The sequence below is a fragment of the Colobus angolensis genome, unplaced genomic scaffold (assembly GCF_000951035.1).
Source record: "Colobus angolensis palliatus isolate OR3802 unplaced genomic scaffold, Cang.pa_1.0 Scaffold27, whole genome shotgun sequence".
Lineage (NCBI taxonomy): Eukaryota > Metazoa > Chordata > Mammalia > Primates > Cercopithecidae > Colobus > Colobus angolensis.
The window spans coordinates 16,697,031-16,708,847 of record NW_012115932.1 but is presented as its reverse complement, the minus strand read 5'-3'; the positions used below and the strand labels follow the sequence as shown (position 1 = coordinate 16,708,847).

The 11,817-nt window shown below is 49.4% G+C and overlaps 1 protein-coding gene across 1 annotated transcript in view; it reads right to left on the bottom strand.

Annotated features, from left to right (window-relative positions):
* The window catches only part of NEURL1B (neuralized E3 ubiquitin protein ligase 1B), a 49,634-nt gene that overhangs the window by 10,675 nt on the left and 27,142 nt on the right, over window positions 1-11,817 (bottom strand). Inside the window, exon 3 of the mRNA XM_011947831.1 lies at window positions 10,282-10,827. Coding sequence (XP_011803221.1) covers window positions 10,282-10,827 — 546 coding nt within the window. The remainder of the gene's footprint in view (window positions 1-10,281; window positions 10,828-11,817) is intronic.

The following is an 11,817-nucleotide window of genomic DNA, read 5'->3' as shown; positions in this document are numbered from 1 at the left end:
AATCAAGTGCTGGAGAGACATAAGAAAATATTAATAGTAATTACCTCGGGGTGAGATTATGAAAGGCTTTTCTTTAGATATTTCTGTATTATCTAGTTTTCCTACAATAAACTTGTACGCTACTGATGGCGGTTTGGATTTGTGTCCCCGCCCAAATCTCATGTCAAATTGTAATCCCTAGTGTTGGAGGTGATTGGCTCATAGGGGTGGACTTTCCCCTTGCTGTTCTTGTGACAGTGAGTTCTCACAAGATCTGGTGGTTGAAAAGTGTAGCGCCTCCCGCTTCACACTCTTCCTCCCTCCTCCTCCCTCTCTGGCCCGGTAAGCTATGCCTGCTTCCCTTTTGTCTTCTGCCATGATTTTAAGTTTCCTAAGGCCTCCCCAGCCATGCTTCCTGTACAGCCCGGGGAACCATGAGCTAATTAAACTTCTTTTCTTTACAAATTATCCAGTCTCAGGTGGTTCTTTATAGCAGTGCGAGAACAGACTATTACAGCTACAAATTTTTATCAGAAGAAAATTTTTAAAAATCGAGTTTTCAATTAATATTTAATAATATGGGAAAATACCTATAACATTAAATGAACAAAAGATTCAAAACTGAACACATGGTTTAATTCTACTTTTGTAGAAAATGTGTACGTAGGATTCATAGGAAAAATATAGAAATACATTAAAATGTGAGTGGTTATCTCTGGGTAGAAATTTGCTTCTTGTATTTTTCCAGTTTTCTCTTTTTCTCTAATGAACATAAATTGATTCTTATAATCAGAAAAAAAGGTGTATAAATAACGGTAGAACAAAACAGGCAGTTTTTTTGAAAAAGCATTTTAGACAGTATGTGTTTCTGGAAGTCTCGGTGCAATGCACTTCTCCCGAGCTCCCTGCCCCACTCACAGTCGCCCACCCCTAAAGGCACTGGCTTTACTCGCCCTGCTCCTGCTAACACTCTGTCTCTGCCCCCACCCCTGACTCTCCTCCTCCTGTCCCCCAGCGGCTCCACGCCAGAGCCCATCAGTGCAGCATCCTTATTAAGAGCATGGCCTATGGAGACAGGCAGACTTAAGTTCAAGTCCTGGCTTTGGCTCTTCCTGGCTATGTGACCTTAGGTACGCCATTTCACCTCCCAGAGCCTCAGCTCCCTCAGCATAACATAGAGCGATAATGGTAAACACCCCCACGTTATGGAAATTACTTTCATGAAGAGTAATACAGAGCATGGCACTAAGTGCTCAAAACATTAATTATGATCATAAAAATGTAATAGAGCACTTATTGTGGGCCCAGTGCTGCTGTGTGCTGGGTGAACAGAGGTGGATACACAGGCGTGGCTCCTGTGCTTATGGAGCTCCCTTTCAAGCGGGAGAGTAAGGCTCTATGAAGCTATCTTACAGAAAACTGTGCCAAGTGCCACCAAGAGCCTCTGTCCTATGTGGGGAAGTGTCAGTGGGGAGAACTCTGAGGCTCCAAGATGTCACAGAGCTGGAGAGTGACAGAACCGGGATTCTCTGAGGGTGTAAAAACGGGGACTAAGCAGGCCAGAAAAGGCCTCCCTGACTGATCAACGGGCTGCGACCTGGAGATAAGAGAGTGGTGGCCGGGCAGGTTCTCCAGGCACAGAGAACAGCACATGTGAAGACTCTGAGGTGCTGGAAGTGTGGTGTGTCTACAAGGCTGGGTTACAATGAATGTGACATTGTGCTGGGTACCTGGCACATGGCAGCCCCTCAGAAAAGGTTACATGGCCTCACTTATTCTCTGTGGAAGGAGCTTTGTTCCTCTTGGGCATGGGCCTTGATTGAGACAGGCCCAAGACAGCACAGCGCCGGCCTAGGCCAGACACTTCAGAATCCATTGCTCAAAGGGGCATTTCTAAGGAGAACCAGTCGGCTATAGGCAGAAATCCAGCAACATCAAGAGGCACCGAGGGAGCATGTCCAGACTGCCCAGCTTCTACCCGTGGCTGAAACAAGTACACACATAACCATGTTCTTAAGCATCTACTAGACGCAGCTCCATACACCGATTGTCCCCTTCAGTCCTCACCACTATCCTATATGGCTCTGTAAAGTGGGCACATTTCACAGTGGGGGAACATTGAGGCTCTGAGAGGTGGAGTGAGCTACTGAAGGCCACTTAGCCTGGGCATGACAGATGGGATTCCAGCCCAGGCTTTGAGTCCAGAGCAAGGCCCCTGGCTAGCAATATTGCCTCCCAGTGCTGCTGTTCTCGTTCAGCTCTGAGAGCTGCCCAGCACCGGGCCAAAGTCGGAGTTTCAGTCTCCGTGGGCCTAATGTCCCCACCTCCCGGCCATGAATACCCACTGAGCACCAATACACAGCAGCAATCTCCAGGCAGGTACAAGAAGGCTGAGTACAAGGAGGCCCCTGACCTCCCACTCTCCCGAGCCACTTCCAGGGCCCAGCTCTTCCCTTTTTCCCCCTCCCCTTTCTCTCTTAGGTCCAATATATCTGGGCTGGAAGTAAAGCAGAATGTATGTCTCAAGAGAAACCATCTTTGTGTAGACATGAAAGTGAAGGCAGGGACAACTGGAGACAGAGGAACCCATCCATCAATCACCACTCTGTCTCTGCGGGACTGACTTGGGCCATGTACTAGAGACAGAAATGACAGGACTCACTGACAGAATGGATCCAAGGCAAGGAAAAGAGGAACCAAGAATGACACCTGGGTTACTGGCCAACCAACCAAGTGGGTGGTGCCACTTACTGCCAGTGGTCAACCAAGTGGGTGGTGCCACTTACTTCCAATGGCCAACCAAGTGGGTGGTGCTACTTACTGCCAATGGGGCTGGCTGAGGAGCAGGAGGTGGGGGATTCAAGAGTTGTGTCTGAGCATGTTCAGTGTGGGATGCCCCTCGGATGCAGGAGGAGAGGCTGGATAGGAGTGGGAGGCCTGGGGTTCAAGGGAGGTGTTAGGGCTGGGGAGATGGGTTTGGGAGGCAACAGCCTAGATGTGAAGTCCAATGATTGGCTCAGATGACTTGGAGAAAGGGCAGATAGAAACAGGCTGGCTTTATGACAATCTGTTGAATGCTACAGTTGTTCTTACATGCCTTCCAATATGCATTGCATATTGTATGACACAATTTAAGAATGTAAAAAGGAAAGAGTGAGCCCAGGATAGAACCCTGGGGCTTTCAACATAGTGAGGACAGGCAGGGCGAAGGGTGGCCAGGAAAGCAGGAGGAACGGCAGGGGCTCGGGAAGGCCCAGGAGCCACAAGCAGCAACATTCAAGCAGCCAGGAGAGGTCACCTGGGCTGAAAGTGAGGGGCCCGGTAGTAGGCCCAGGATGCAGGCTCTGGGTCTGACAGGCTGAAGGTCAGTGATGGGCTGGGACGCACCCCTCAGGGCACAGCTTAAGAGGGAAAAGGAGAGGGTGGCATAACCAGCACTTAAGAAAGACCTGCTCTGAGGGAGGGAGGGCAGAGAGACAGGACTGTGGCTGGTGAGGGGGCTGGTGGAGGGTGTTTGAAAAGATGGACGTCACTGGGGCTCTTGCGTGTGCTCACGGGGATGATTCTGGGGAGGTGGAGGAAGTGGACAAATGACAGGAACCATGGCCATGAGCGGGCAGGAGGGGACAGGAGCAGAGCTCCTTGTCCATGGCCACAGGGGGAAGGCCGAGGGGGTGGGCACCAAGGGAGAGGGCTTGGGGTTCTAGAAAAGAAGATGGCGAACATTGGCCTTGGTGTGCTGAGGCAGGACCCGGGTCTGCGGGCCACTGACCTCGTGTTTTCCAGATGCCCTTCTGCCAACCAGAGAAGGCTGGACTGCAGACACAGGCCTCGTTTGGACCCTGGCCAATTCTGGATGTGACCTCGGTTTGCCCACCTGCAAAGTGGGGACCCTCATCCCATCTCAGTGGCCTGTGGGGAAGATTAAAGATGTCAAGCTCTCAGCATTGTGCCTGGCACAGAGTAAGTGCGTAGTAACTATCTTTAACAACGGATCTCAGTGCTTCCAAGCTGGGCAAATGACTCTTTTCCAAGGCCCATGCAGGGCTGTTGCTTCTGGCTGCCTGGCATCCACTCCCCTTCTTCTCGTAACAGCACCCAGCTTTTCTTTGGAGGGAACTGCCCCACCCCCACCTCCCATTGCCTCAGGAGTTGGGAGGGGGGCCTTAACCTGGCCGATCACTTCATCTCATCCCCCTGGCCATGGAGATGGGTTCAGAGATAGGCGTGTGACTCAGGCCTGATCCATGAGGCTACATCTAGAGACAATGGGCACACCTTCTAGGAAAGCAGCTCTTCTGTTGGATTTGTTAAGCTTGTGAGACGCAAGACTGGAAATGCTGGTGGCCTTTCCTCCACCCCAAAGGGACAGTCCAGCTGAGGATGAGGCCACCAGAGAAGATGGCAAAATGAGAAATGAAGGCAGACAAGTATTCCAGGTGCTGTTCTTTGGGTCCCTGCATTGAACCAGGCTTAAAGGCAACCATTCCCAGGAATTTTCGGCCACATAAGACATTAATGCTTTCTTTTTTTTTTTTTTTTTTCCTTAAGCGAGACTGAACTGAGTTTCTGTCCCTTGCAACCAAAGATTTCTGACAATATGGTCTGATATGCCACGACCCTCGACTGGCATTGCTTGTTCAATCTGACCAGCTTTCCACCACTGGGCAGAGGAAGGACGGCAGGGCTGACACTGACCACCCTGGAGCTGCCTAGCAAGAGGGGCAGGGCTGCCCCAAAAAAGCACGGGGCCTGAACTCGAGGACCTCCGGAAAGGGCTTCCACAGAAAAGAGACATAAGTTGAGTATCTCTGATCTGAAAATCTGAAATGTGAAATGCTATAACCTCTGAAGTTTTGGAGCACAAAACATGAAAAACACTAATCTAGAATCATCAGCAGTGATTTTCGGATATCAGATTAGTGATGCTGAAATGTTAACTATAATACAAATATTCCAAAATGCAAACACGTCTAAAATCTGAAATGCTTCTGATCATAAGCATTTCTGATAAGGGATACTCCACCTCTAATAAATGCTTCCTGGAGCCAGGGAGAGGAGAGGGAAAGGAGTGCATGGCCCGGCAGAAGCTTCCTCTCCTGGCTCCAGGAACTGCTAAATTCAACGAAAAGTAATTTTCCCGCGCTCAGTCCCTTCTCTTTGGCCCTGAGGAGCATCTCAAAAAATCTAAGCCTCTCAGGATGGACCCATTCACTCCAGGACCCACAAGCCCCTCCTGATCTGTACCCCAGAGAACATTAAACAAGCATAGAGCAGCCCTCTGAGACAATGCGCGCCACAGTACTATCTGTGTGTGTGGCTTGGGGGACTGGTAGTAACCCAGGTGTCCATCAGTGGGCAGGGGCCACAAGGGAGAAAGGAACCAGATAGGCATACAACAGTACAGATACATCCTAAAAAAGGGTGAGTGGAAAAAGAAAAACAGAATAAGATCCTTAGCACAATACCATCCATATATGCATATAAAACAAATCTGCCTATTTTTAAAAGATACATTTGGCCGGGCGCGGTGGCTCATGCCTATAATCCCAGCACTTTTGGAGGCCGAGGCAGGCGGATCACCTGAGGTCAGGAGCTTGAGACCAACCTGACCAACAGGTACCCAGTAGAAACCCTGTCTCTACTAAAAATACAAAAATTAGCCGGGCATGGTGGCAGGTGCCTATAATCCCAGCTACTCAGGAGGCTGAGGCAGAAGAATAGCTTGAACCCGGGAGGCAGAGGTTGCAGCGAGCCAAGATCGCGCCACTGCTCTCCAGCCTGGGCAACAGAGTGAGACTCCAAAAGATACATTCCAGAGTGACGCCTGTCTGGTCAGGAGAAGGCATGAAAAGGAGTGGGGATTGGGGATGAAGCAAAAAGTTAAAGCAAGAGACAGGGTCTACATGGCCCAGTGATTCCATCCCCTGGACAGAGGAGTCCGAAGAACTTGACACCCAAGGTTCCCAAGCAAGGAGGAAGGAAGGAAAGGAGAATATACACCTACGCAAAGGGGATGTAAAGGGGATCGTGAGCACAACCGTGGCAGCACCTGGGGGCCCTTAAGAAATCCTAACTCCTGGGTGCCACCCCCAGAGGTTCTGATTTAATTGGTCTGGGTGCAGCCTGGGAAGTGGGATTGTCAGAGCTCCCCAGGTAAGCACAATGTGAACTAAATACTGCCGCAGCAGTCTTCCAGTCCTGGCTCTGCCACTGACCGTCTTGGTGGTTCTCGGCTTGTCACTTTCCTTCTCAGAACTCTGGATTCTTTATCTAGAAAGGGCACCCCCGGGTCTGGCCCATAGATGCAGCACTCTCTGCTGCAGCTGGACTCCATGCAGGAGGATACTGGGTTGGGCTCACAGTTCCACCAGGCAAAAAAAAATATGTGAGGCCTACGAGCCCTTTTTTATTTCTGAGACTTTGGCTCAAGATCGAGGGCAAAGAAAACACACCCCAGCCCCACAGCTGGGGTGGATGCTTCCTAGACAAGGATTGCCAGATGAAATGCAGGATGCTCAGTTACATGTTTTTATTTAATTTAATTTATTTTTTTGAGATGGAGTGTTGCTCTGTCACCCAGGCTGGAGTGCAGTGGTGCCATCTTGGCTCACTGCAACGTCCGCCTCCCAGGTTCAAGCGATTCTTCTGCTTCAGCCTCCCAAGTAGTTGGGATTACAGGTGCCTGCCACCAGGCCTGGCTAATTTTTGCATTTTTAGTAGAGACGGGGTTTCACCATGTTGGCCAGGCTGGTCTCGAACTCCTGACCTCAGGTGATCCACCTGCCTCGGCCTCCCAAAGTGCTGGGATTACAGGCGTGAGCCACTGCACCTAGTCACATTTGAATTTCTGATAAACACTTTTTTTTTTTTTGCATAAGTATGTCCCAAATATTGCATGGGATATGCTTGTACTAAAAAATTTTCCTAATTAGCCAGGCATGAGCCTGTGGTCCTGGCTACTCGGGAGGCTGAGACAGGAGGATTCTTTGGGCCCAGGAGGTCGAGGTTGCAGTGAGCTGTGTTCATGGCACTGCACTCCAGCCTGAGTGACAAGAATGAAACCCTGTGCCAAAAAATTTTTTTTCCTTGTTTATCTGAAATTCAAATGTAACTGGGTGTCCTATATTTGTATTTGCTTGGTTTGACAACCCTATTTACCCAAATGCCACTTTTGTTTGTTGGTTTTCAGGCTTTATCCAGTGCGACCTGATTGTGGTGAGGGAGGAATGAAGGGGTCTCAGGGGTTTTTCAATTCTAGAATTTACAACTGGGAAGCTCTAAAGGAACCATGTCAGCCCCTTGTTCCCTGCGATGGAAAGGAGTTCAGAGTGCTCAGGACAGCACAGAAACTGGCTGTCTCTTTACGTATCCATTGGATACCTTGGACACCACCTTCAGGAAGCCAAATCCTCCCAGGTATTGGGAGATTTCGGGTGGGATTTTTGATGTTCTCATGGTGCCTCATTCTGTCCTGGAAATAGCAGGGTATTTGTCTCCTGTACTTAAACCATACAAAATCATGACTGCTTAGCTTCTTATGTTACTATAACATTTTTCCTGATTATAAATCATTGTTATCTTGGAAAAAAAAAGTCACTCATAATCCTTTTACCCAGATGTAACCAATGACAACTTGCTTTTCCTCTGGGAAGAAAATAAACATTCACTGAGCCTCAATCACGTGTCAGAAACTTCCCCTCTGTTATCTCATATAACCTTCAGAAAGGACAATAAACCTTATTGCTCTTTCTGACTGTAAAAGCAATACAAGCTCTTTACATATATGTATTTTTAAAAGGTGACTCAGAGATATAAGGAAGTAAAATTCACCCATGATTTTATCACCCATGGATGAAATTCCTTCTAGTACCATTTTCGTCTTTTATATATGTTTGTGTTTCCTGCAGATCATATGAGGCAGAGAAAAAAAAAAAGGACAGAATAATTCTGTGATCATTGTCCTGTGGCACCTGTGCCAGGTACTGTCCATCAATGAGCACAGCTCAGGGACGACTTGTAGATAAGGGAAGCTGAGGCTCACGTCTGCCATGTCACGCTGACGTTCCAGCAGACTCTACCTCTCCCTTCCTAGAATGTTGTAGGAGTTCAATAATGGTTTGCTGAATAAGGAAATAGAGTGGGGAGGGGGAGAGTTCACCTCACAGATTTATGCAGTCTCATTAAGTCATTAGAGGCTGCTTCCAATTTGTATTTTTTTTAAAAATCCGAATCCACTTGAGCTGATTATGGAGTGGCTATGATTTCTTGGCTGTTACTCAGAGACATGGGCTGTGAATGAGCAGGTGAATGAGGTGGGATTGCTTCCCTGCTGGATAGGAACAAAGAGCTCCAAAAAAGATGATGGGAAATCTAGGTTTCAGAAACCTGTATCTCCTGGAGGTGAAATAACAAAGGTTTTCATGGAAAAGAGCATGAGGGGACACAGTTAAAATGCCCAAGTAAGGCTCCAGCTTGGAGGGTGGGTAGTACTTCACAATCTTGTCTAAGCCTGGAATTTGGACACATGCTCTGGCTCACTTGCAAATGGGCAGAGCTTCTTATTTCTTAACTGTAATTTCTTGAGTGCCTTCTCTGTGCCAGGAATTGTGCTGCATCCCTTTCAGACATCATCTCATGTAACCTTATCAATAATCCCATGGTGTGGGTGCTATCATGAGTCCATTTTGCAGATGAAAAAAAAAAAAAACAAAACTGAGGCACAGAGAGGTTCAGTCACCTGGCCAAGGCCACACAGCTGGCAAATGGAGAGTCACTTCCAGAACAGAGGTCTATGTGATCCAACACCCTGCTCTCGACTACTCAGATGTTCCACTGTCTCCCTACTTCTGTGGGTTGGGGCATAGCTTGGATGCATGAATCTTTCCTCCTTGCCTAATGGTGGGGTAATGAAGGGGATGAGGTAGAGAAGCAAGAAGCCCAGGCCAGGGTTCTCCCACAAGATGCAGCTGAAAAGCCAGAAATAGCCCAAACATTCAGATATACCAACTCTGGTCATCCAGCTCATGGGATACTGCTTAGCACACTTAGCAATAAAAATGAACAAACTACTGATACAGCAACAATGTGGATGAATCTGAAAAATATGATGCCGAGATAAAGAAGCCAGATACCAATGGGTAAATACTGTGTGATTCCATTCACGTGAAGTTCAAAAACAGGCAAAACTAACCTATGGTGAAAAATCAGAAGAGTGGCTACCTCTGGAGAAGAGAAGGCTTGACTCAGAAGGATCACCTCTGGGGTTATGGACAGGTTTATCAGTCTGTCAACATCTGCAAACCTTTAGATCCATGCATTTCAGCAATGCATGTAAGCTATACCAAGAGCTGTGTCCAGATTCCCTGACAAACCTGCTCTCCCTTTACTCCCCAAGAGGTCGAGGCTGGGCTGGTTCCGGTGCAATCTGTAGGTTCAAGCGCTAAGGTTTCAAACAGAAAGCAGATGAGTGGTTGCCCGGGCTGGAACGAGGGGAGAATAGTGAGTGGCTGCTTAACGGGTAGGGTTTCCCTTTGGGGTAATGACATGTTTTAGAGCTGGATAGAGGTGATGGTTGCCAACTATATGCCACTCAGTTGTACACTTAAAAATGGTTGCTGTTCTATTATGTGAATTTTACAATTTTTTAAAAAAGCTCTTGAGATACAGGCAGCAAACTTCTACTCCCATGAATTCTCACCATCAGGATTTGGGCATTAGCGGCTGCCTCCTCCGTGAGAATCGGGCTCACACCTGTCAGCCTCCCCAGCACCCCAAGCCCCTTAATGTGGGCCAGGGTTTGCCACACCTAACTACTCTCTGCACGTGCCGTGGAGGTACTCCACGGGTGTTTATGATCAGAGCCTAAGTTTGATGCTGAGTGGGTGAATGAACGACTAAATGAGCAAATGGAAGTGTGTGAATGAATGGGCGAAGGAGCGAGCAAATGAATACATGTGCGAATGAGTAAATGAATGAGTGAAAGAATGAATGAACAAATAAACTAGGAAATGAAGGAATGAGTGAATGAATGAACCTGGGCCAGAGCATGGGTTCAAGCCATGTGGGTCCCAATCCTGGCTTTGCAGCACAAATAATTTAACCTCTTCATGCCTCAGTTTTCGCATCTGTAAAACGGGAGGGTAGGTTGTTGTGAGAAATAAATGAGTTAAAAGGCGTAAAGCGCTTAGTGCCACGCCTGGCAAAAGGAGGCTTCCGTGACTGTGGCTACTAATGAAACACACACCCACGAGCAAGGGTACCGCTGCCAGGTCCCCAGGGGGCGCCGCGCCCGCGACCTACCCAGAAGCTGCACCTCGTCCGTGATGCCGTAGACGTCAATGAGCGCCCAGAGCGGGCCGCCCACGGCCACGCCGCAGTGGAAGAGCACCGGCTCGCCGTCGTTCACGCTGTAGAACACGCGGCCGTGGCGGTCCGCCCAGTAGGCCAGCACCGTGTCGCGCAGCGCCAGGTTCTCGGGCAGTGCCTTGGCCCAGTAGCCGGGCCGCGTGACCAGGTCGGGGCAGGCGTACTTGGGGATGTCCTGGGCGCTCATGAGCGACGGATCGTGCGCAGTGAAGCCGAAGCGCAGCGCGCCGCTCCAGCCCGGGCGCACGGCCACTAGGCGCAGCCGCACCTGCTCGTACAGCCGGATGGGCCTCTGCGTGAACGTGACGCCGTTGCAGAAGCTGTTGCGCCGCGTGGCCCGGCGCGAGTGGCCGTCCAGCCGCACGTTCTTGCCCTTGGCCTGCGCGTGGAAGCGCGGCGCCTCGCCCAGGACCGGGCGCCGCTCGGGACCGGGGCCACAGCACGGCCGGGTGGCCAGGAGGCGCGCCGGTGGGCTCGGGTCTGTGGAAAGAGACAGGCAGCACGGTTAGCCTCCTCCGAACTCCTGCGGGCCCCGATTGGTCTTTATTTAACAATCATTTTCATTTGAAATTCCATCTTAATTGGACTGGTTATTGGTAAGAAGGTTCCAGGCTACACCAAAGGGCGACCAGCCCTAACCGGCCCTAATCTCTTTGCCACAGCAGTCACCATACCCATGCCACAGATAAGCAAACCAAAGTTTAGTGCGTGTGTGGTGAAGCACTAGAGCTGTTTCACTGTCAGAGGGGCCAACACCAAGAGCTTGTCACGACAGCCAGCCAGGGGCCAAATCACTTCTCCATCCCCATCAAATCCCTCCAAATCTACAAGGACCTCCCGCAGCCACCTCTGGGCCACAGAGCGCCTCTAAAAGTCCTGGATTCTTGGGGTTAGTAGTCGAGGTATTTGGCTGCTTTTCTCTGTGCAAAGCATCCAAATACCTCCCCTACTTTTATTCAAAAGCTAAGACAGGTCAGTCAATAGAAACGGCCATGGCAGCCTGAATCCCAGCTCTGGCACTTCCTAGGTGGGAGGTATGGGGCAGAGCTGTCACTTCTCTAGCTTGTCTTTTTGCCTGGAAAACGGGGACATAACTCCACTCACACAGCTGCTGAAAGAGAATGTGGATGAAGTCCCTGGAGTACTACCTGGCACAGTGTGTGTGTGTAACAAGTCATTAATCATATGATATTATTACTGATGATATACATTACTGAAGTTCCAAAGCACATCCAAGCCAGGATTCAGGGACTTCCCCTCCCCTCAGCCACAGAAAATGAAGGCATTGCTTATGAGCAACGTTGGCTTTTCCGGAACGGATACCTTTGAGGTTCATTTCTAAAGACATTCTGCTTTGAAGGACCTGGGGAATCCTGGGGTGGTCTTTCAAAGGATCTGGTCACAAAGCCAGGTGGCTCAATGTCAAGCGGGATTCTTCCTCTCCCCCTACCTTTCCTCCTCCCATCCTAG